General features: G+C 37.2%; 1 protein-coding gene across 1 annotated transcript in view; it reads left to right on the forward strand.

The window, feature by feature from the left end:
• The window catches only part of REC114 (REC114 meiotic recombination protein), a 120,592-nt gene that overhangs the window by 79,391 nt on the left and 14,264 nt on the right, over nucleotides 1-26,937 (forward strand). The window contains exon 3 of the mRNA XM_008015965.3: nucleotides 20,875-20,958. Within this exon, the coding sequence (XP_008014156.1) occupies nucleotides 20,875-20,958 (84 nt within the window). The remainder of the gene's footprint in view (nucleotides 1-20,874; nucleotides 20,959-26,937) is intronic.

The raw sequence follows: 26,937 nt of genomic DNA on the forward strand, positions 1-26,937 counted from the left end.
AGACGGAGTCTCGCTCTGTCGCCCGGGCTGGAGTGCAGTGGCCGGATCTCAGCTCACTGCAAGCTCCGCCTCCCGGGTTTAGCCATTCTCCTGCCTCAGCCTCCCGAGTAGCTGGGACTACAGGCGCCCGCCACTTCGCCCGGCTAGTTTTTTGTATTTTTTAGTAGAGACGGGGGTTTCACCGTGTTAGCCAGGACGGTCTCGATCTCCTGACCTCGTGATTCGCCCGTCTCGGCCTCCCAAAGTGCTGGGATTACAGGCTTGAGCCACCGCGCCCAGTGCTATTATACTTCTTAAGCTGGGTATTAAACTCTTTGGGTTGCAAATAACAGAAACCCAACTCAGGTTCTTTTAAACAAAATAAATAACTTATTCCTTCATGGAATTGAAATATCCAGGGTAGGAGTGGCCTCCAGCACAACTGAATCCAGGGGCTTACCCAATATTGTTAGCTGTGTCTCTCCCTGTCTCTGCCTCTGTCTCAGCTCTGTTTTCCTCTGGAAGGATCTCTGGTGGTCCCTGGCCACGTCAGGCTTTTCTGATCCTTACAATAAATAATCCTAATGGAAAGAAAGCTCTTCCTTCTTAGTTCTAGCAGAAGTCCCGGGATTTACTTAAATTTTACTAATATAAATCACATCCTTTTTCATAATGTAATTACTTTGGTCAGAAGCAATTAGATATGCTGACAGCCCAGGCCTGAATCACCTGCTCACCCCGGAGGTGGGCCAGGTGAGAAGTAGCCTTGTCTGAATCGCATGGGCTCTGAATAGGGGGAGGGGTGATCTCCCAAAGGAAAATGAAGAATGCATGCTGGGGATACAAAAACAACAGACAGCTATTTTAGCTGTAAAAAGAAGCCTTTGGCCCAATATATTTGAATAACTGCTTCTGCAATATACTTTATAGGTAATCTTTTGGCCTAAAGGATGAATGGATGTATTTGTTGTTATAACTTTAAAAGAGCTGCTGGGTCTGATTTTTAAGACTAAGGAAAGGTTGTAATTATTTTTGCTGCATGTGCTGCTACTGGTTTGTGGAGCTGAATCCTGACTAATCTTAAAGACACATTGAGGCCAAAACAAGCCCATGAAAAATGTTCAGCATCGGTAATCATTAGAGAAATGCAAATCAAAACCACAATGAATTACCACCTCACACCCATTAGGGTGGCTGCTGTAAAACAACAACAACGAACAAACAAAACAGAAAGTAACAAGTGTTGGTGCTATGGTCTGAATGTTTGTGTCCCCCTGAAATTCATATGTTGAAACCTAATCCTCAATGGAATAGTATTATAAGCATTACATAGTATTAAGCACCCTTAAGAGGTGATTAGGTCTTGAGGACTTGGTCTTCATGAATGGGATTGATGTCCTTATAAAAGAGACCCCAGAGAGCTAGCTAGCCCCTTCCACCATGTGAGGACACAATGAGAAAATGTCATCTTTCAACCAGAGAGCAAGCCCTCATCAGACACTGAATCTGCCAGCACCTTGATCTTGGACTTCTCAGCCTTCAGCGCTGTGAGCAATAAATTTCCACCAGTGTATGACATTTTTGTTACAGCAGCTAGAATGGACTAAGACAGTTGGCAAGGATATAAAGAAACTGGAACCCTTATACACTGTTGATGGGATTGTAAAATGGTGCAACCTCTCTGAAAAACACTATGGAAATTCCTCAAATAATTAAAAATAGAATTACCATCTGATCCAATAATCCCACTTCTGCATCTATATCCAAAAGAAGGAAAGCAGGGTCTCAAAGAGATATTTGTACACTCACATTCATAGCAGATTATTCACAGTAGGCAAAAGGTAGAAGCAACCCAAGTGTCCATCAGTGGGTGAATGAGTAAATAAAATATGGTATTTACATATAATGGAATATTATTTATCCTTATCCCCAAAGGAGGGCTGTCCTGTCATGCTACATGATGAGCCTTGAGGACATTATGCTAAGTGAAATAAGCCAGTCTCAAAAAGACAAATACTGTATGATTCCTCTTACAGGAGATATCTAAAGTAGTGAAACTCATAGAAACAGTAGAACAGTCATTACGAGGGGCTGGGGGAAAGGAGAAATGGACAGTTGTTATTTAATGGGTATAGAATATTAGGGTTTTTTGCAAGATGAAAAAGTTCTGGAGATCTGTTGTACAACACTGACTGTATACGTAATATCACTGAACTGTATAGTTAAACATGGTTAAGATAGTTTTATATGTGTATCTTACCACAATTTTAAAAAAATTATGACACATTGACTGATTCAACAAATTAAATAGATGGTCCTTACAGACTAACTTAATGTATTTCTTTTTTTTGTTTTGTTTTGAGACGATCTCTGTTGCCCAGGGGAGTGCAGTGGTGCGATCTTGGCTCACTGCAAACTCCACCTTCCGGGTTTAAGCCGTTCTCTGCCTCAGCCTCCTGAGTAGCTGGCATTACAGGTGCGTGCCACCACGCCTGGCTAATTTTTGTGTTTTTAGTAGAGATGGGGTTTCACCATGTTGGCCAGGCTGGTCTTGAACTCCTGACCTCGTGACCCACCTCGGCCTCCCAAAGTGCTGGGATTATAGGCGTGAGCTACTGCGCCTGGCCTATTGTATTTCTTAATAAGGATTGGTGCACATATCCAAAGGCAAGGGGATTTCGGGGGTTGAATTTGTTAGAAGATGTACCTAGCACCCCATCACAAACCTCCCTGCCCCATTTTGCCCTGGATATGCCTCTGAACTATGTGGTGGTTGTACTTTGCAGTGGTATTAATAGATTTGTATGATTAACCTTCTTTTTCCTGGTTCTCTCTTAAATAGTCCATTAGTGTTATCAGTAACTATCTTTTAAAAGAGTATTTTTAAATCTTTCTAGGAGTTTGCAATTCATTATATTTGTTTATAAGAAATTAACCCATACTTTCTTGTGCCATAGATGGGATTGCTGTTCTTCATTTTTTCATTAGTTCATCACACAGACATGCCTGTCGAATGTCATTCTTGAGATACAGAGGTTTGTGACATAAACTTTGTTCTCAGGAATCTCACAGACTAGGCAGATACGATTCACAAGACAGGGTGGGAAGTGCTGTTACAAAGGTTGTGCACAAGATGTTATAGGGACATAGAGGATCAGTATCTCTTTCAGGATGGGCCAGAGCATAAAGAAGGTCTTAGCAGAGGTAATGACTGGGTTAAACTTTATTTTAGCACATAAAAAATATTAAGAAACAGACAAATCCACAATTCTGATGAGCGACTTCAACATACCCCTCTCAATAGCAAATAGAAGAGCAGAGAAAAATCAGTAAAGATATAGAAGATGAAACAAAACAAAACAATAACTGACATACTGAACACTGTACCTAAAATGACAGAATTAACATTATTTTCAAGTATACATAGTATACATACAAAATTGAATAATTGTTGGCCTGAGCTGTGCTTGAGGAAATTCTGTAGTTGTACAAGCATGTGAGAAAAGACGTAAGAGTAAAAATCAAGGATTTAAACTTCTATCTCAAACAGATTGAAAAAGAACAGTAAATCAAACCTAAGGAAAATAGAAGAGAAGAAATAAAGAACAGAAATAAGTGAATGTATAACAAAAGAAGAAAGAAAGAACAGAATAAGTGAATATATAACAAAAAATCCAGAAAGCCCAAAATTGGTACTATGGAAAGATAAGTAAAATTGATGAACCCTTACAAGGACTAGTTTCTTGAAATAGAGATATTACATCTTCTCTATATAGATATATATAGGAATGAAAAGGGGGATATCCCTGTAGAGCCTACAAACATTAAAAGAAGATGTTTTTAACATCTTTATATCATGTATTTGATTGGATGAAATGCACAAATTTCTTGAAAAATACAACTTACCAAAGCTAACAGAAGAAAGAATAGAAAATCTAAGTAGTAAAATGTATATAAAGGAAACTGTTTCTGTTATTTAAAACCTTTCCACAAAGAAATTCGTAGGCCCATGTAACTTGTCTGGTGAATTCTTTCAGATGTTTAATTCTTTCGGATTCTTGTAGATAATAGAAAAAGGGAATAGTTCCTAACTCAAATTGAACACATAAAATGGACAGTACATTACAATGAAGTGGGTTTATTTAAAGTATGCTAGGGTAATTTAATATTTAAAAATCAATGTATTTCACCACATTGACAGGAAGTAGAAAAATTAGATGATCATTTTGATCATCTGATACGAATTTTTAGCTTAGTGGAAAAGGCCTTTTTCAAAGAATCTGCCTGTCCCTCCACCCTCCTCTTCCTTCACTGTCATGTATACACACACTCCTTCTGCCATATATGGAATGGTTTGCACTTCCTGAGCCATGGCATGTTATTTCTTGCCTCTCTGCTTTCACATGCTTCTTTACTCAGTAACTTACACTTTATTTCTTGCCTCTCTGCTTTCACATGCTTCTTTACTCAGTAACTTACACTTGTCCTTCAAGTCAGTTTAAGATTCTTGGAAGATGTTGCCAGCATAGTCTTTCCTCCCCATTTTTCCATTTTTATTGAGATATAATTTACATGCAACGAAAGGCATCTGGGTGACTACCACCACCACAATCAATATGTAGAATATTTGTATTACCCTTAAAAGGGTGCTCCTTCTCTGTAAATATTCCCTACATTGATCTATCTGCTTTATGTTAGTGTAGATTATATTTTGTGAGGTTTCATATAGTCTAAACTGTATTAACTTTTTGTCTGGCTTTTTTCACTCAGTATGTTTTTGAGATTCACCCATATTGTTGCTTGTATCTGTAATTCATTTTCTCTAATTGCTGAGTTGTGTGCCACTATATGGATATACCACAAATTCTTTATCCAATACATATTCACAGACATTAGAGTTGCTTCTGGTTTTTATTTATTAAGAATAAAACTGTTATAAATATTAGTATTCAAGTTTTGTGTGGACATATTTTCATTTTCCCTAAGTGAGTACGTAAGAGTTAAATTGCTCAGTATTATTGTAGGTATGTTCTTAACTATGTAAGAAACCACCAGACTGTTTTCCAAAGTGGTTGTACCATTGTACACACCAATCAGCAATGCATGAATGTTCTGTTTGCTTCATATCCTCGGCAACAATTGCTATTGTCAGTCTCTTCAATTTTAGCCATTCTGCTGGGTGTTGTTGGTATCTCATGATTTTAATTGATGTTCCTCTGATGAGTTATGTTGAGTATTTTTTAATGTGTTTATTGGCCATTAGTATTATCTTCCTTTGTGAAGTGTCTGTTGAAATATTTTGCCTATTGAGTTGTCTATAAGAGATTTTATATATATTTATATATATATTTATATATTCTGAATTCAAGTCCTTCATCAGATACGTGATAAAAGAAAAACTTCAGCCGAATTAAATTTAAAGGAGTTTAATTGAGCAATGAATGATTCGTGAATCAGGCAGCGCCTAGAATCACAGTAGATTCAGAGACTCCAGCACAGTCACATGATGGAAGAAGATTTATAGACCAAAAAAGAAGAGAGAAATGAGGTACAGAACAGCTGGATTGGTTACAGCTCAGCCTGTGCCTTACTTGAACACAGTTTGAACATTCAGCAGTGAATGAACGGTTTAAGTCTGGTCTCTGGGATCGGCCAAGACTTAGCTATTGTTACAGGTGCATACTACTAAGTTAGGTTTTCAGTTTTGTCTGCCTATTAAGCTAGGTTACAGTTCATCCACAAGGACACAAATATAGAAGTGTGGAATCCCTCTGAGGCCATATTTAGTTTGCTTTAACATATATATGTTGTGAGTATTTTTTCTTAATCTGTGGCTTGCTTTTTCATTTTCTTAACATTGCCTTTGGAAGAGCTGATACTTGAAATTTTATGATGTCTGATTTATGAAATGTTTCTTTTATGGTGCATACTTTTTGTGTCCTGTTTCTACCCCAGGGTGGCAAAGATTCTCTCCTATGTTTTATTTTAGAAATTTTATAGTTTCAGCGAGTACATTTAGGTCTATGATTTATTTTCAGTTAATCTTTGTGTTTAATGTGAGGTAAGGGTCAAGGTCCCCTCCTCCCCAACTACGGATAATTTGATTGTCCCAGCACCATTTTTTGAAGAGATTGTACTTCCTTCATTGAATTTTTGTGGCACTTTTATTGAAATCAGTTGACCTTGTACAAGGGGTCTTCAAAAAGTTCATAGAAAGTGTGTATTGTGAACTTTCTTTTTCTTTTCTTTTCTTTTTTTTTTTTTTTGAGGCGGAGTCTCACTCTGTCACCCAGGCTGGAGTACAGTGGCGCAATCAGGGCTCACTGCAAGCTCCGCCTCCGGGGTTCACCCCATTCTCCTGCCTCAGCCTCCCGAGTAGCTGGGACTACAGGCGCCCGCCACCATGCCCGGCTAATTTTTTTGTATTTTTAGTAGAGACGAGGTTTCACCGTGTTAGCCAGGATGATCTCAATCTCCTGACCTCATGATCTACCTGCATCGGCCTCCCAAAGTGCTGGGATTACAGGCGTGAGCCACCGCGCCCGGCCCCAAGGATTTCGTTTTTTTTGCACCAAAATAAACATCTACTAACTTGTTATAACATGTCTGAACAAGCTCTAGTTTGAGGCACTAAGAAAGAGGAGAATCAGTTTGAAAGCGACCCCTATTAGAGCAACATGGATTTTGCTAAAATTGAAGAAAGAACAAACATCACATTTATGGTGAAGCTTGGATGGAAGAAGAGTTAAATCAATGCTGCTTTATGAAAAGTTTATGGGGAAAATGTTCTCAAAGAAATTGGCAGTTTACAAATGGATAACTCATTTTAAGAAAGGATGAGACAATGTTGAAGATAAAGCCCCTAGTGGCAGACCATCCACATCAGTTTGCAAGGAGAAAATAAATCTTGTTCTTTCCCTAATTGAAGAGGATCAATGATTAACAGTACAAACAACAGCCAGCATCATAAATATATCAGTTGGTTCAGCTTACAGAATTTTCACTGAAAAATTAAAGTTGAACAAACTTTACCTTGATGAATACCAAAACTGTTATGTCCAGATGAACTGCAGGCAAGAACAGAGCTTTCTTTTTCCTTTTCTTTTTTTCTTTTTCTTTTTTTTTTTTTTTTTGGAGACAGCCTCACTCTGTTGCCCAGGCTGGTGTGCAGTAGCGTGATCTTGGGTCACTGCAACTTTTGCCTCCTGGTTTGAAGTAATTCTTGTGCCTCAGCCTCCTGAGTAGCTGGGACTATAGGCGCGCCACCATGCTAGGCTAATCTTTGTATTTTTGATAGAAATGGGTTTTTGCCATGTTGGCCAGACTGGTCTTGAACTCCTGGCTTCAATTGATCCACCTGCCTCAGCCTCCCAAAGTTCTGGGAATACAGGCATGAGCCACTGGGCCTGGCCCAAGAGCAGAGCTTTCAATGGAAATTTTTAACAAGTGGGATCTAGATCCCAAAGCATTTATTCAAAGAACTGCAACAGGAGATGAAACATGGCTTTACCAGTATGATCCTAAAGACAAAGCACAATCAAAGCAGTGGCTAGAAAGAGGTGGAAGTGGTCCAGTCAGAGCAAATGCAGATCAGTCAAGTGCAAAGGTCATGGCAATAGTTTTTTGGGATGCTCAAGGCATTTTGCTTGTTGACTTTCTCCAAAGAATGATAACATCTGCTCATTATGAGTGTGTTTTGAGAAAATTAGCCAATATAGAAAAACTTGAGGAAAGCTTTACCAGAGAGTCCTTCACTACTACAGCACTCTTGTTCATTGTTTTCATCAAATGAGGGCAATTTTGTGAGCGTTTTGATGAGAAATCACTAGGCATTCACCTTACAGTCCTGGTTTGGCTCCTTCTGACCTCATTTTGTTTCCTAATTAAGAAATCTGTAAAGGGTACCCATAATGTTAAAGAGATGGCATTGACATGCTTAATTTCCCAGGGTCCTCAGTTCTTTAGGGATGGACTAAATAGCTGGTATTGTTTCTTATAAAAATATCTTGAATTTGATGAAACTTATATTGAGCAAAGTTTACATTTTTTATCTTTTAATTTTTCCATGATCTTTAAGTCCCCTTGTATGTAAGCATCTATTTTTGGATTTTATTCTATCCCATGTATCTATATATCTATTATGTCAAAACCATACTGTCTTGAGTACCCTAATTTTATAATTGTGTTGAAATTGATGGTGTAACTCCCCCATCTTTATCCTTTTTCAGACTTATTTTGGCTATTCTATGTTCTTTGCATTTCCATATGAATTTTTAAGTCAGTTAATTTCTACAAATTTATGCAAGATTTTAACTGGGATTTCATTTAATCTGTGTATCAATTTGGGAACAACTGACATCTTAACAGTATCATAATCTAATCTATGGACATGGTTGTCTTAGTTTGTGCTGCCATAGCAAAATGCCATAGGCTTGGAGGCTTAAACAACAGGAATTTGTTTTTCATGGTTCTGGAAAGTCCAGGAAGAAGGTGCAGGCCAATCTGGTTCCCTGGTAAGGGCTCTCCTCCTGGCTTGCAGAAGGCTGCCTTCTTACTGTGTCCTAACATGGTAAAGAGAGAGACAGGAAGCAAACTCTCTGGTTTCTTTTCTTGTAGGGCCCATCCTCATGACCTCATGTAAACCTGATTACTCCCAAAGACTCTCATCTCCACATACCATCACAGTGCGGTTTAGGACTTCAACAAATGAATTTTTTGGGGAACACCATTCAGTTCATAGCAATGGTCTGTTCCTCCACTTGTTTAGTTCTAATTTAATTTATCTCAATAGGGTTTTGTAGTTTTCAGTGTTCAAATGTTACATATATTTTGGTAAATTCATTTTTAAGTGTTTTGTATTTTTCTATGCTATCATAAACAGCTTTGAAAAAACTTTGATCTCCAGTTTTTCTTTGCTAGTATGTAAAAATGAATTGGTTTTTGTATATTGACCTTGTATTCTGTGACTGCTAAATTCACTTACTAGTTCTACTAGCCCTTTCGTACACTTCATAAGACTTTCCCAAGTACACCATAATGCCTCTGTGAATATAAAGATAGTTGTACATGTTTATCTCTAATCTGTATGCCTTTTCTTTTTCTTGGCTCATTATACTGACTACAGTGTTGAATACAAGAGGTGAGATTTGACTTCTTTGCTTGGTCCTATTGTTAGAGGGAAAGCATTCAGTCTTTTGCTAGTAAGTGTGATATTAGATGTAGATTTTTCATAGGAGTTCTTTAGCAGGTTGAGAAAGTCTCCTATTCCCAGTTAGGTGAGATTTTTAAAAAACCATGAGTGGATGTTGAATTTTGTGAAAGGCTTTTCCCCATCTATTAAGATGATCATGATGTTTCTATTTTAGTCCATTAGTATGATGAATTAATTGATTTTTAAACATTAAACCAACTTTCCATTCCTGGCATAAATTCTACTTGGTTATGATACATTATGTTCTTCACATATTGCTGGATTTGGTTTTTAATATTTGTTAAGGACTTTTGGCATCTAGGAATACTGATCTGTAACTTTTTTTTTTTTTTTTATGTCTTTGGTTTTAGTATAGGATTGCATGATTTCTTCCTTAAATGTTTGATAGAATTCACCAGTGAAACCCATTTGAATCTGGAGTTTTCTTTGTTGGAAGGTTTTAAACTACACATTACAATTTTTAAATAGATAATGTATTTCTTTTGGATTCACTTTTGGTATTTTGTGTCATTCAAAACAGTTTTCTACTTCATCTAAGTTATGAAATGTATTTGCATAAAGTTACTATTTGGTTTTTTGTTTGTTTGTTTGTTTGTTTTGAGTCGGAATTTTGCTCTTGTTGCCCAGGCTAGAAGTGCGGTGGTGCAATCTCAGCTCACTGCAACCTTCACCTCCTGGGTTCAAGCGATTCTCCTGTTTCAACCTCCTGAATAGCTGGGATTACAGGCACGCACCACCACACCCAGCTAATTTTTTGTATTTTTAGTAGAGATGGGATTTCATCATGTTGACCAGATGGTCTCGAACTCCTGACCTCAGGTAATCCACCTGCCTCGGCCTCCTAAAGTGCAGGGATTACAGACATGAGCCACTGCACCCAGCCAAGTTGTACTATTCTTACTATCTTTTTAGTGCCTGTGGGATCTGTTGTGCCATCTTCTCTTTTATTCTTGTTGTGAATTTGTGTCTTCTCACTTTTTATTCTTGATCAGTCTAGATAGAGATTGTTATTTTTTCAAAGGTCTGTATTTTTGTTTCATTAAATTTTGTTTTCTGTTTCATTTGCCTAAGCTCTATATTTGTTTCCTTCTACTTATTTCTGGTTTAGTTTGTTATTTTCTAACTTCATACAGTGGAAGCTTATATTATTGATTTTTTTCTAAGTATTTAAAATTATAAGCTTCCCTGTGAGTACTATTTTCACTATATGTCCCAATTTTTTTCTATGTTGTATTTTCATTTTCATTGTTTAAAATATGTTTTATTTTGTGGGTTTTTTTACCCATGGGTAATTTAACATTGTGTTATTTAATTTGTAAATATTTGGAGATTTTCCAGTTATCTTTATGTAATTTTTTTCTAATTTAATTCTGTTACGACCAGAAAGCCTACTCTATAGTATTTCATTCTTCTTTTAAAAACCTACTCTATATTATTTCAGTCTTTATGCAAGGTATGCATATGGTATATCTTTTTGAATGTTTTATGTGCATTTGAAAAGAATGTATATTCTGCTGCTGATGATAGGTATTCTATGAATGTCAGATTAATTTGGTTGATTGTGTTAAGTGTTCCATATTCCTAATGTTATTCAGTCTACAAGTTCTGTCCATTACTGAAAAAGGAGTTCTGAGGTTTCCAATTCTAATTGTAGGTTTATTTCTCCTTTTAATTATGTCAGTTTTTGCTTCATGTATTTTGAATAGCTGTTATTGGGTACATGCACATTCAGGATTATTACGTTTTCTTGATGAATTTAACCCTTTATCCTAATGAGATGTTCCTTTTTATCTCTGGTAACGATCCTCGACCTGACATATGTTTGTCTGAGATCGATATAGCCATTCCAGTTTGCTTATGATTCGAGTTTAAATGCCATATCTTTTTATGTCTTTTTGTTTTATCTGTTTCTTTACATTCAAAATGAATTTCTTCTAGATAGAATATCGTCTGATCTTGCTTTTAAAATCTATCCTGACAACCTCTTTTTAGTGTTTAGACCATTTGCATTTAATGTGATTTTCTGTGTAAGTTTAAATCTGCCATCTCGTTTTCTGTTTATCACATCTATTTTTTTGGTTTGTTTGTTTCTTTTTCTCTCTTTTCCTTACTTTTGGGTTAATTCAGTGTTTTTTAGGATTCCATTTCATTTTTACAGTTGGTTTATTAGCTACTCCTCCTTTGTCACCACCCACCATGGCTGTTGTAGGGTTTACAATATATGTCTTTAACTTAGCACAGTCTGTCTTCAAATGTGCCACTTCCTGTGTAATGTAGGAAACTTAACAATAGTGTACTTCCATTTGTCCCCTGGACAAATGTGCTACTGTTGTCATGTAGAGTATATTCATGAAATAGCTTCTTAAACACCCTTTTCTGCTAATTTTATCATCTCTTAAATTTCTGAGTTTGTTTCTGTTGACTCATTTTTCTCAAGGCTACTAGTCATTGTTGCTGGTTTTTCATATATCTAGTACTTCTTGATCAGATGTCAGATATTGTGACTTGTACATTGCTGAGTGCTCACTTTTGTTGTATTCCTTTAAAGAGTACAGAATTTATTTCAAGCAAGTAGTTAAGTTACTAATAATCAGTTTAACGCTTTTGAAGCTTATTTTTAATATCTTTTAAGGTAGATCTAGAGTAGTCTTTACTGTAAAGCTGATTTAGCAATACTCCTGATGCATTTTTTTTTTTTTTAAATAGAGAGAGAGTCTCATTATGTTGCCCAGGCTAGTCATGAACCCTTGGCCTCAAGCAATCCTGCCATCTTGGGCTTCCAAAGTACTGGGACTATAGGTGTAAGCCACCGCATCTGGCCCTCATGTACGTTTTCTACTGAATGTCCTGTGTATTCAATGAAGTCTCTCTACTCTAGCTAGTTGTAACTTAAACGTTCCCAGACCTGTGGAATTCTAGGACTGTTTGACTTACACTTCCTGGTGATTCTTATTTTTCCAGAAGTTGTTCTTGCTCAGTCTTACGGTATTTCATTCTGCGTATGTACAGATAGCTATTCAGCCAGAGATTCAAGGAACGCATATGCAGGTTTCTAAAACTCTTCCTCTGTATTGTCTTCCTCTCTTGAGTACCCTGCCCAGAAAACTGCAGCACCTGGCCTACCTGACCTCTGTCTCTTTCTTCTCAACTCATTGGGATTGCAGGCTCTGTTTGGATTTCCATTCTCTGAGCCAAAGTCTGGAAATTAATTTTAGGAAGAAAGCCTGGGTGATGGTAGGGCTCACTTTATTTGTCTCCCTTTTATCAGATATCACAGTTCTGTACTGTCTATTTTCTACTGTCTGCAAATAGTTGCTTCCAATAGTTTTGTCTAGTTTTCTAGTTGTTTATAATAGGAGTATAAATGTTGGCCCTCTTATTCCTTGTTGATCAGAAATGACATCATAGCTTTTGAATTTTCTCACATCTCCCCATAAAAATTGACAGGTCAAACAGGGCTGCAAAACCAAAGACCCATGGATAGCATCTACAACTAAAACTAGATGACTAGGCATTCCTGTGACCTTCCAAATATGAGTGGATGGAGCTAAATCACTGACAGCTTGAAGACCTGTGTGATGTCGTTATCTACACAGGAAAAAAAGAAAAAAAAGGAAGGCAGTTCAGCTTCTGATACCCTGAGATTACTAAAGCTATATCAAAAGGACAGAGCCAACTTGAAAAGGTCCCCATAGCTAAAGAGAGGTAATGTAAGGATCAATAACTGCAAAGGATTGAAACAGCAATTATATTTAAATTTATAGGTTTCAAATGACATTTAAAAAACCCCTTATCGTAATCTTTGGAGGATACTAGAGAACCACCTCATTATTTTGAAAGCTGGCAAATATAAGAAATGAGGTGAGCACTTATCCCACCTTTCCTATTTTTACCTAGTATAACAAAATAGTTGATAAGGCAAAATTCCTTTTTTGAGATGTATTCCATCTCATAAAGAATGAATGAAAAAATTTAAAAATCACCATTTTGCAACCCCAGATGAATTAAGGCGTCTAGGCAGTGATTATCAATGGCTGCTAATATCACAAAAAGAAGAATAAAAAACCATTATGTACCTACTACGGAATCACATACCTGTCACTTAGGAAGTAATCTTATAAAATCTGAGGAAAAAAAAAAAAATCCAGCCTGAATCTGCAAGCTTCTTGATGTACCACTTTTTGAGAATTATAAGACAGAGTTACATATTAAAACACACCATGGAGATACAAAAACAAAATTTAGTGAGGGGACTTTAGGACAGGGGTTAGCACACAATGCATGAGACATATCTGGCCCATTGCCTGTTTTCGTATGACTTTTGAGCCAAGAATAGTTTTTACGTTTTTAAATGGTTGAAAACATTCAGAAGAATATTTTGTGAGATACGAAATTTCTATGAAGTTCCAATTGCAGCATTCATAAAAAACTTTTGTTGGAACACAGCCATGCTCATTTGTTTATGTATTGTCTGTGGCTGCTTTCATGCTGCAAGGGCAGAGTTGAGTAGGCGCAGGAGTCTATACAATCTAAAATGCCAAAATATTTACCCACTGGTCCTTAACAACAACAAAAAATTGTCAATCCCTAATCTAGAGGACTAATGACCCAGCTTCTTTAACAAAACAATTCCAAGAAAAGGAAAAATCAGTAAGACTTAAGAGACAATCAAGTATCACAATATGTGGACCTTATTTGGATCCCTATTCAAAACACAATGTTTAAAAAACCAAGATCATCAGGAAAATGTGAACAGCAACAAAGATACTTGATGATATTAAGGAATTGTTAATTTTTAAAGGTGTGATGATTTTGTTATTATATTTTAAGAGGTCCTTCCTTAGCTTTTAATTTTTTTATTTATTTTTATTTTTGTTTTATTTTTATTTTTTTGAGACAGAGTCTCCCTCTGTCTCCCAGGCTGGAGTACAGTGGCACAATCTCGGCTCACTGCAAGCTCCGCCTCCCAGGTTCATGCCATTCTCCTGCCTCAGCCTCCCAGCAGCTGGGACTACAGGAGCCCGCCACCCCGCCCGGCTAATTTTTTTTTTTTTTCCTTTTTGTATTTTTAGTAGAGATGGGGTTTCACCATATTAGCCAGGATGGTCTCTATCTCCTGACCTCGTGATCCACCCACCTCGGCCTCCCAAAATGCTGGGATTACAGGCATGAGCCACCACGCCCAGCCGTTCCTTAGCTTTTTAGAGATAGATTCTGAAATATATTTAGATACTTGGATTTGCTTCAGAATAATCCAGGGAGATGGGAGTTACTGAGTGTGGATGTAAGTAAAATAAGATTGGCCATGTTATGAAAAATTGTGACTGGAAGATGGGTGCGTAGTGTGATGGCTCATCATACTGTTTTACTATTTTCTCTAGCTTTGAATGTTTGAAAACTTAGAAATAAGTTTAAAAAATCAGTTCAAAGGCCATTTCCTCTGGGCCTAGTAATCGAATGCCTCTTTTCTGTGCTTCTGTAGAATCAAGGAACTTAACCAGATTAATTATTATTGGGTGGTTATTTGTTTAATTTCCCCTGGACTCCCAGCTTCTTGAGGGCAGGGACCATTTGACTTTGATCTGTAGTGTCAGTTATAGGACATAGCACATAATCTGGTACATACTTCTGGAACAAAAATAGTGACTTTTCATGGCATACCATGATTTCTAGATGATAAAAATTCTAAAACACAGTCGTCCTTTTTTTTGACATTATTTATTTTTATTTACTTTACTCCTTCCAAATAGCCTATAGTTCAGCATGAAACCAAACTGGTTATATAGCTTTTATAAATCAGGAAAAATATAACTCCAAAATAAAGTAAGTTATAGAATGGGCATCTTAGTTTGAGCTGTCTCAGTCTGAGACATGATATTGTTTAAGTGTGGAATAGGTACTTAGAAGTAAGGCAGGTATTTCTTCTCCAAGCACAATATTGTATGTTTCTGAATATTGCAAAAATGTCCATATTCAAATCTAAGACCAAAATCTAATCAGCTACAAATTATTTCTATCTACCTTATTATTCCCTTTTGTTAGCTTAATACCTTAATTATTAGTTTAATAACCTAACAACTGGTTATGATTATTGAAAGTTTAATTTTTGCCTGGGTGTAGTGGCTTAAGCCTATAATCCCATCACTTTGGGAGGCCCAGGCTGGAAGATTGCTTGAGATCAGCCTGTACAACATAGTGAGACCCCATCTCTACAAGAAATTTTAAAATTAGCTGGGCGTGGTGGTGCATGCCGGTGGTCCCAGCTATTCAGGAGGCTGAGGTGGGAGGATTGCTTGAGCCCAGGAGATCAAGGCTGCAGTGAGCTATCATCACACCACTGCACTCCATCCTTGGCAACAGAGCAAAACCCTGTCTCCAGAAAAAAGAAAAAGTAATTTTAGAAAGCCCAGTCTTTTGCTTTGTTTTCCCTCTTCACATTGTTGCCTTCATATCTTTAGCAATTCTCTTATCATGGATTTTTTTTTTTTTTTTTTTTTCTGTTTTCAGTGTAATTTGATCCTCACAAACTGAGCTCCAGGATAGTGAGTCAGAAACACAACCCTGAAGCTTAAGCCAGGGTCTAATTTTTAAATAAATCACCTGGCACCAAAACACCTTATCACATTCATCAAGAAGACCTTTTGGTGTTCTGGGCTTGGGGACAAGGTGGATTGTCAAATGATTAGTCATCAAGTTATTTTTGTAACCTTATTCTCCTATGCTGTTTTCCTCTGAATCAGGGTTTTTATAGCAGGTGTGAACATTTATAATTTTCATTTTCATAAAAATAAAATGCTGTTTTCTTCAAAGCATTTACAAAATCATAACGGGAAGATTTTAAAGCTAATTTACCTCGCAAAATGCCAGTGACACCCCATGATATTCTCCTGGCTTCCTTGCCCAAACTGGTAGGTGAAGTCAGAACTGAGGGGTGCCTGAGGTACTAACGGAACTAGCTCAATGGCAGAGTCAACAGCAAGGGAAACAGACTCAGTAGGGTTAAGGGCACAGCTAGTTTTTCCCACCATCTTTGGACTTCCGATTGTGTACATCTAATCTCTACATCCATTTTCTTAGGTACTTGCCTCCCTTCCCTTGATGGCTTCATTTTTATCTCTATGGCAAGTCTTCATTATGTATGATAACAGGGGCCACAGAGAGCATGGATGACCACAATTTAGAAATGCGCTTCATAACTTATAATGCCTGAAAACCAAAGCTTGAGATTCTCTTTATATGAAGTGTAGTGTGGCGCCCCACCTTGGTATCATGTGGCATTCTGGCCACTGCCCCTCAGGGAGGCTGTGCCAGAACTGGGGAAATTAAGGGATGGGTCAAAGTGTGATAGGAAGAAATGGGGGTGTCAACCATGTGCCAGAAATTGGCCCTCTTTCATTCAACAGACATGCTGGGCACAAAGATGAATGTACCCCAGTTTTTGATCTCATGAAGTTTGCAGTGAGGTGTAGGGGCTACAAAAAGAAGACAGGGTAGAAGCAACAGCCAGCCATTGCAGGGCACAGCACCTCCTGCTGCTGGATTCCATGCAGATTTGACAGCCCTTATTTCTACTCCACCCTGTGCATCACCTGACACAGTTGACAAGTTTCTCTGCTGGAAACTCTCACCCGTCTTAGCTTCCACATTACTCTGTCCTGGACATTCATTCTTGGTATTGGCTCTTGTTCTTTTTTCTGATGGTAAATTAGCATTTCCTAGAGTTCTTCACTCTTGCCCATCCCACCCAGTGCTATCAATTCTGAACCTCAGTTTTTCTACCTCAGCACTTTCCTGGATTATGACAGACTCATCAGTTAACAGTAACTTCCTTTGGCAGTGATTCTTGACCTGGTGGGGGAACAGTATCCAAAGCTCCAGTAGCAGAAGCTCCCTGGGTGATTTTGACACACTTCCCCCTCCTCTTGGACAGATTCTGTCTTATATTTTAACCCCTAGCACGGTGGCCAGCTGTGGTAGGAGCTCAGTGATGTTAACCGCGTGTTTAATGGCAGTAAGCACAGGATGCTATGAGAACACAGAGCAGGTCACTTAATTGTGAGAAAGTCAGGAAAAGCTACAGAGAAGCTATCAGTTGAGCTAAACTGAATTTTCTAGATGGATAAGCCTTAAAGAGATTCAAATAGGTGGGTTTTCACAGCAAGGCAGATCAATTATTGAAATTTATGTATGGCAAGTGGTTAGACTCACAGGCTTCTTTACTAAATCTCAGCATTAGGAGAAAAGAACTCTTTCTGAATTTTGAACAAGATTAGCATAAGTCAAATAAAAGTAAGATGTTCTATATCATTGGATAGGTAATCGATTTGTGGTCATCACTGCTCCCAAGAAATTATACTGGTCCTGGTATGAAATAGTCTAATAAATTTTTAAAAATAATTTCAACTTTCATTTTAGATTCAGGGGTACATGTGCAGGTTTGTTACCTGAGTATATGGTGTGATGCTGAGGTTTGGGATACAAATGATCCCATCACCCAGGTAGTGAGCATAGTACCGAGTAGACAGTCTTTTAATTTTAATAAAGAGTTTCATTTATTCACTCAATAAACTTACTGAAGCACCTTCTAGTGTTGAGCACTATAATAGGTGCTGTATATTCATTAGTGAGCAAAACAAACAGCCCCTTCCCTCATGGGGCTTATAGTCTAGTGAAAAAATAGACATTAAGGAAATCACTACAAACACACAGAATGATAAATGCTATGAGAGAAAGTGGATTGTTAAGGGAAAGTACAACAAGGTCACCTAGTTGAGATTAAGCAAGAAGTGAACAATGATCAGAGGTTAATTAGGCAAAAAAATTAGAGGGAAGAAGCAGAGAGAAGAGATGTAGGAAACTCCAGGGCAAAATGGTTTGAACAAATTGATGAAGAGCCATAAAGCGGCTCAACTAAGAGTTGCTGCTGAGGAGGAAGGGCACACCCCTTCTCAGGTCCTGCTTCTGCCTCTTCCTTGAGTTCATGCCGTATTGTAGTGGGTATCCCCCATCAACTCTAGTGACAGTGGTCTCCTTGCAGGTTCCCAGACAGGCTATGCTGTTTCATGCCTTTTAAAAATTGTGGTAAAAAACATGCAACATGAAATATACCCTCATCTGAAGTGTTCAGTACAGTATTGTTAACTATAAGCACAGTGTTGTCCAGCACAAATTTAAGCATTATGCATAACATAAGCATTAAGCATAGCATTAAGCAATAATGTTGTCCAGCACAAATGTTTGCACAGATTTTCTCACATACCTGCGTAAGAAGCTTACACAGCTCAAAAATCAGAGCAATGTTAAAAAGGCATAGAGAAAGCTTTTATTCCCACCCCTGCCCCATCTGCACTGTTCGCCTTCACTCCCTGCAAATTGTTACTGGCCTCTTGTGTATTAGTCCTCCAGTTCTTTATGTAAAGAATATACATTGTTCTGTCTTATTAAAAAAAAAAAGTAGCATGTGTTGGACATTGTTATGTAGCTTGCTTTTTTACCTAACAATATGTGTTAGAGTTCAGTTTATATAAAGCTGCACTGTCCAAGAAGGTCAGTAGGAGTCATATGTGGCTGTGGAGCACTTGAAATGTGGCAGGTGCAACTAAAAATGGAATTTTAAATTTTATTTAATTTAAATTTAGGTTTAAAAAATGAAAGTGAAAAATATCTTCCTATTAATCTCAACTTTATTGTTTTAGTAGGACTACATTTCACTGTAACCATTGAAAATCCAACATCCAAATTGAGACGTGGTATAAGTGTAAAACACACACTGGATTTCAAAGACAGTACAAAAAAATGCAAACTGTCTCATTAATGTTTTACATTATTTACAATCTAGTCATCAATTTATTCAATGTTTTTTGATATAATTGGTTAAATAAATATTAAAACCAATTCTGCCTATTTCTCTTTTTTTAAAGTGATACTAGAAAACTTCAAATTACATATGTAGCTCAAATTCTGTTTCTTCTGGACAGTGCTAATATATAACATTTACTACTTTTTACACCTGTATAGTATTCCATTGTATAGAGTAGCACAATTTACTTAACCAATCTACCTTTGATGCATATTTGAGTTGTTTCCAATCTTCTGTTAGAAAAAAAAAAAAAAGCAGAAATGCTTACCCTTCTCCATGCATCACTTCATACATGTGCAGGTTGATCTGTAAAATGAATTCCTGGCATTGGGATTGCTGGGTCCAAATGTAAATACATTTGTAATTTTGATATTGCCAAATTGCCCTCCATAAGCACTGTACCAATTTGCACTCCCACCAGCAATGTGTGTGAGTACCAGTTTCCTCATATATTGCCACTCGAAACTACAATTAACTGTATTTTTGGATGTAATAATCAACATTTCTTTTTGCTAATTCTGAGAAGGTTTTAAGAAATCATAAATGGTTTGCCTAACTTCTTTTTCCATTTGAAAAAAACAAAAAAACAAAAAAAACCCTGCTACTGATAAAATACTTAGAATTAGCATTTCAGAACTGACTTTTTTTTCTGAGGTGGAGTCTCACTCTGTCGCCCAGCCTGGAGTGCAGTGGCACAGTCTCAGCTCACTGCAACCTCTGCCTCCTGGGTTCATACCATTCTCCTGCCTCAGCCTCCCGAGTAGCTCGGACTACAGGCACCTGCCACCATACCTGTCTAATTTTTTAATTTTTATTATTATTATTTTTTAATTAAAGCATCAAAGAAGTAACCCTCACTGTCTCCCAGGTTGTAAATTTCTGTGAAAGTTGCAACTTTCACCATACTGAGATTTAAGCACAGGGATTTTGTGAGGGTTCAAATGAACAAGGGACTACATTTTCTTCTGTTTTTTAAGAGTTGGGGATTTCTCAGATTACTCCAGCAGCCTTCCCTAGCTATGGTGGACTAACATTTAAGGGTAGACTAGCAGTTTGCATGCAGTTTTTGCGTGTTGTAAGTTAATCTCCTGGACTGGTTTTACTGTATGCTAAACATATTCTAACTCAGTGGGTTGCTTAACTGAGGAAATGCACTGACAACATAATTGGCGCTTAAGAGCTGCCATAATCATCAGATAGTTCATTCCACTGACTTCATTAGTAAATGGTAGATAAAGTTTATCTTTTCACTTTATGGATCTAACTGTTGTCTCTCATTTGAGACTTGTGTGCCCTCTACTGCCCTCTTTGTCTTTTTTTGTTTCTTCAGATGGAAATGAAGTAAACATTCAGTATCCAAAAGCAAAATGCTTTAAATTTTCCATTCCTAGGAATCTGAAAATAAGATTCTTGTGAAGAGAATTCTTACTATGGAGTTAGAGATGTGCCAGATAAGTTAATAAATCAGTATAATGGAACCCTTGATTTGGGGGGATATAAAATAATATTTTGACAAATTCTAGAGGCATTTTATATGAAATATGACTATGGACACTTAACTCTCTTTAGTATTGTATTGATTTTCAACATAAAAAGATTAAGAAAAAAAGTTGTTTTTATGTTCCTCATGCAGGAAAAGCACCAGGACATTGAGGACTTAGTATAAGGGTCATCTTTGGCAACTGGTTGTATTGAGTCATTGCTACTATGTTTGAGTTACACAATAAATAAATATACAACTTTCTAACAGGAAGTAGCTGCAGCCATAGCTATTATTCATATTTTTGCTTCTGTTGCTAATTTTTGCCTAATTATTTTGTTTCAGGAAGGGTTTTCACTCATTGGTAGCAAGGACTGGTTGAAGATTGTAAGACGCATGGATTGTCTGTTGTTTGGAACAACGATAAAGGCAAGATTTAAGCTAATGATCATACTCTTCTCATCTTCTATGTGTGTATGTTGGGGAGGTGTTTGAGAGCATCTCTTAGTAGGTGACACGTACTGGAAAGAATACAAATGTTTAAGAAAGGTTTGTACTATGAGCAAAACATGAAACAAGGACCGTAGAGAGGCAGAAGCCTCATTAGCAGGAAGACATTGCTAAAGAGTCAGGCTCTAATGGATTTATCAATATGCGTCTGATGGAGCTGTGCAGCCATTCTCTGTCCCCCAAGCACAAATCGGGAGGAGGTGGACCCATCATTTGTCTTGCTATTTGGATGTTTAAAAAGGTGTATATTTTCAAATGATTCAGTGAATATGTATTTTCATTTTTTCTAATATTAAAAAAATTCTCTTTTACTTGCTTTCTAGCTGTATTAAGTGTAAAGAATGATCCTCATCAAAGAAACATGCATATTAATCACCTGGATCATTTTCCTTCAAAAATAACTATGAAAACCAATCTGTTAACATTCACGGAGTAGATAATATTGAAATTTAAGTGAAAGATACTAATTTTTGAGGGACTCAGACTCTGAGAGTTAGACGATTATCTAGTGGAAGGGTATTAACCTGGGGTACACAGACCCCAGAGTCTCCATAGAATTCAGGGGGTCCATGAACTTCCATGGATTTTCACTGACCTCTAATTGAAATTTATCATTTCCTTCCACTATGAATGTAGGCCAGCAGACCACAGTAGTTTTAGAACTTCTCACCAATGGAAATCACAGATACTTTCATATCACAGTTCAGTTGTTTCTGACATCTCAAATGTTTATGTTCATCACTACCTGAAAACTAAGGTGTTTATTAGTCCTACTAGATCTTTATTATCAAATACGTTAATAAAGAAGCATATACATTAGTTCACAAATTAGTGCCTTAATATTGTAATAAACAAATTCAGTATAATTGGTTTCTTTGTAAACTTGTGTATTTTGTGTGATTAAAAACATTGTTCTGAGTCCACTGGCTTACCAGATTGTCACAGGGGTCTGGAGCACACACTCCAAAATGTTCAAGAACCCCTGTTTTTTTTCCCATATAAGGAAAGTGACTTAGGCCAATAGCCCAGGTTATGACTAGCTATCAGAGAACCAGGCTGCGGCTGCCTTTTGATCTTTGGAGTTAGCTCCAGACCATATCATACTGAATGAATGTATAGATCTCTGAAAAAGCTATACCATGCTATATGTTTGATATTTGAGTTTTAAATTTTTCTAAATATACATTATTACTAAAATTTTAAACTAACTACAAGGAGCAAAATAAAAATCAACCATAATTTGACCACTTAAAAATAATTATTAATATTCTGAAGGTTTTACTAAGCATATATACTGTATCAGTTAGGATTGTGTTCAGATGCATGTAAGAGAAAAATCAGCTATAATGGCCTAAAAAACCAGATTTCTTTTTTTTCACTTAAAAGGAAATCTAGGCTGGGCATGGTGGCTCATGCCTGTAATCCCAGCACTTTGGGAGGCCAAGATGGGTGGATCACCTGAGGTCAGGAGTTCAAGACCAGCCTGTACAACATGGTGAAACCCCATCTTTACTAAAAATACAAAAATTAGCCGGGGGTGGTGGTAGGTGCCTGTAATCCCAGCTACTTGGGAGGCTGAGACGAGAGAATTGCTTGAACCTAGGAGGCAGAGGTTGTAGTGAGCCAAGATCACACCACTACACTCCAACCTGGGCGACAGAGCAAGACTCAGTCTCCAAAAAAAAAAAAAAAAATCTAGAAACAGGCAGTTGCTAGCATCATCCAGCAACTCAACAGTGTCCACGTTGGTATCTCTGTAACTCTCCTGGCTGCTCCCTCTTGGGTGCAGAATGGTTGCTGCAGCTGTACTGTATTTCCATTGAAGGAAGGTCAGCATCACCTGGCCCTTTTGTAAGGAAAGCATCCACTTTCCTATACAGCTCTCCACCACCCACAACCCCCAGAAGATGCCTGCTTATGTGTCATGGACCAGTGTAATATGGCTGTCCAGAACTGCAAAGATTAGGAAAATGAGCGTTTGACATTTCCAGCCCCTCTTGTGGATTGGCTTGTGCTAACTGAGTGTCAACCATATAGATAATTTATAAAATTGGGATTGTAGTACTTTGTATCCTGTTCTTTTTATCAGGAACATTATACCAAGTCATTAGTCTCTGAAAACACTCATAATGGCTTGGTAGCATGTTATTGTTTGGATGCACTAGGGTTTAACTCATTGCTAATTTTTCACAATTATAAAAATGTTCTGATCTTCATAAGGATTTATTTACAGGATTCTTTACTTAGAAGTCCCAGATGTATACACTTTTTTTTTTTTTAATTTATAAATTTGCCCTCCCAATAGGTTGTCCCTGCTTCTACTGTACTGGTAATGTGTAAGAATGTTCATTTATCCAAATCCTCTCCAACATGGTGATACAATTTAAATTCAAAAACTAGTTTCTAATTTGACAGGCAGAAATGAGCATATTCCTTTAATTTGCATTTCTTATTAAAACTGATGAGAATGGTAATGTGACATTTCTATTTCTTCTGTGAATCACCTGTCTACTTCTTTTGCCTAGTTTTTCTCTTCTTCAAACTATGTATAATTTGTGTAGTTGCATAATTTTATATATTTGTGTATATACCATATATATAGATTTTTTAGACATTTAAAGCTAGGAACCATTTGCCTGCTATTGTGAATGTGTGTTTTTTGTTTTTTGTTTTTTGTTTTTTTTTTTGAGACGGCATTTCGCTCGTTGCCCAGGCTGGAGTGCAATGGCACGATCTCAGCTCACTGCAACCTTTGCCTCCTGGGTTCAAGTGATTCCCCTGCCTCAGCCTCCCGAGTAGCTGGGATTACAGGCATGCGCTACTACACCCAGCTAATTTTGTATTTTTAGGAGAGACAGGGTTTCTCCATGTTGGTCAGGCTGGTCTCAAACTCCTGACCTCAGGTGATCTGCCCGCCTCGGCCTCCCAAAGTGCTGGGATTACAGGCATGAGCCTCCACGCCCTGCTGTAAATGGTATTCTTTATCCCAAATATATTTCCAGCTAGTTATTATTGGATTTTTTTCTGAATTAAATTTAACCTCCTTACTAAACTTTAATTAACTGTTTGTTTTTTTAATTTCTAGGAAAGTGTTTTTATAATTTACAATTGTATTTCTTTCCAATGATTTATATTTTTTATTACTTTTCCTACCTTACCGAATTATCTAGATCTCCCAGAACACTGTAATTATAGGGTTATAGTATCTTTGACATCTTCCTGACTTGCATGGGAAGTAGTGTTTACACATTAATTCCATCTCTGGCTGTTAACTGGAATTTTTTTTTTTTTTTTTTTTTTTGAGAACAGTCTCACTCTGTCACCCAGGCTGGAGCACAGTGTTGTGATCTCCGCTCACTGCAGCCTCGACCTTCAGGGCTCAAGCAATCCTCCCGCCCCATCCTCCTGAGTAATTAGGACCACAGGAATGTGCCACCATGCCTAGCTAATGGTCAGATATTCTTTCTCATGTAAGGGAGATCTCTTTCAATTATAGTTTATTTAATGCCTTTATCAGGATTACATATCATTTTATCAAATGCTTTTTTACAAGTATTAAGATCATGGGTTATTTTCCTCCTTTGATCTATTGACTTGATGTAATATACTGACATTGAACCAACAGATTCTTCTTTTGCCCTACCTGGTAAAGAGTATCTTTGGTGCTTCGTGCCTTGGATAACTTTTAGTTTTCAAGTATTATGCCAAAACACTATTATTGACAAATGGAAGAAGTAAAATTTTCATTCCTTTTATAGCAATTTAATATAATAAATTCTGTGAGTAGTAAGCATTATATTTCTTTTCTCTCTGAACTGAAATAAGTAGGTTGAATAAATTCTGCCTACTTATAAGTAGGCTTCCCTTTTTCCAGCAATTCTGATCAAATAGGTTCTGGTTAATGGGCTAACAGTAGACATGTAGATCCTTATCTTAAGGGCACTTTGGCTCAAAGAAGTAAACACAAACAACCGCTGTCCTCTTTACTTCTCACTCCCAGTAACTCACTGAGGAGTTTTTTAAATGATTTCATCTAGCCAAGGCTTTGAGTATTGCCTTTTAGTTTCAAAGCAAAGAATCAAATAAAATGCTGAAGTACCTTCTCTGGTTAAGACCTTTTTCTGTACTTCCTCCCACATTTTCTATAGTAGAGGAATTCATAATAAATGGTGGGGAAAACTGCTTCATTTGGAGTCTTAGTGGTAATGGAAAATTTCATACCGATCTGGGTGATGAATCTAAAACCAGAGGGAAAACCCACTGGGTTTGTGTGAGGCCTCTAGTGTCTCCTTGGCTCTCTGTCATGTTAACTGGGCTCCACATCTTCCAGGGCGTGATGATGCCTTGGAACACCTGCTGTGGAGCCTGTGGCCTAAGCATCTCTGTATGGAGATGTTATTCATACCTGTGAGCCAGCACTTAGTAGGCCTAATCCCTTCCAGAAAGTGAAGCCTTGATTTTCTTGTGAGTACACGTAGATAAGTGAAAAGAGATGAGCACTTATCCTTAAATTTGCTTCCTTGAGTCAGTATTAGTTGTTATAACTTGAAATTAAGTGTTCTGAAGGAGGGTAGATACTTTACATATAAGCCACCACTTAAGATACAGTAATTATAAGCCCATCTTCTTAGGTGATAGAAACTAGAGACTGTGTATTTGGCGAAGTTCGTGATTGTTGGTATACTTGAGAACTTTTCACTTCACAGCAAGAAGCTCTTTCTGACTTTTGATTATGGCATGAAAATAAATCTCATCAAGACTTTCAATCGTTAGCAGTCCCTCTGGTTAATCCAATGGAAAGTTTTCCATTACGGTAACCTATGGCACTGAGGATATAGGATGGAGATACAACTAATTTTCAGATTTTTCCTGATGTACCTGGGTTTTATCTTGGATCCACATGCGTTGAAGTAGTATTTCTGGCTTCAGATGATAAGCTTAAATTCTGAAATTTTTACAGAAGCAAACATGGAACAAGACTTCAGTTAGGCTATTAGACATGTAAGCTACTCTGTTGCTTTTTTGGAGTTACACTCCAAAAAAACTCTAGCTATCCAAACTGATTCTTATATACATTCGCATACAGACACCTGTAGACTGATATAACTGGTCTCAGGTTTTTGCCCTGCTTGTATGCTTAGTGTCTGCTTGTGCATACAGCTTTTTAAAGCTAGCTATGAAGTACAGTTGCTGATGCCACTGTCAAAAGGTTAGATAATCGCAGAATACTAATAGCTAATATAAGGGTACTTCATATAGATGTCTTCATATAGAGTCTGTTGGAAACAACTAAACAACTGTAAATAAGAAATCAGCTTAATTTCACAAAAGAAGATTCATAGTAGTATTATAGACTGAATGTATAGGTCTCTTATCAGTTCTTTTCCCTTCCTCAGGGAAGGTTAGCTTTCAATGACTCTTGATAATTTGGGGATTATCCATCCAAGAGGAAAATGACTAAGGGCATGAATAGGTAACACACTAAAAGAAAAAATACAAATGACCAATAAGCCTAAGAAAGATAGTCAACCTCACTTGTTATCAAAGAAATGAAATTTTAAAAAAACTATGTTAACCTAGCATGTTGACAAAAATTTTAAAAAAGAATCTTCAGTGTTGGAGGGAAATGGGCACATAGATTCTTGGTGGAAGTAAATCAAACCTGTCTGGCCACAGGGGAGTTAGGCATTATGTACCAAAATATGAATTACACACATCCTTTGACCCAACAAGTCTGCTTTTAGGCATGTATACACAAAGATGTATGTATAAGAGTGCTTGTCAAAGCTTTGTGGTTTATAATAGGAACAAAGGCTGGAAATAACCTATATGTTCATCCATAGGGGGCCAGTTAAATAAAGGAATACTCTTCAGCCATTGAAAGTAATGAGGTATATA

The sequence above is a fragment of the Chlorocebus sabaeus genome, chromosome 26, assembly GCF_047675955.1.
Source record: "Chlorocebus sabaeus isolate Y175 chromosome 26, mChlSab1.0.hap1, whole genome shotgun sequence".
NCBI lineage: Eukaryota > Metazoa > Chordata > Mammalia > Primates > Cercopithecidae > Chlorocebus > Chlorocebus sabaeus.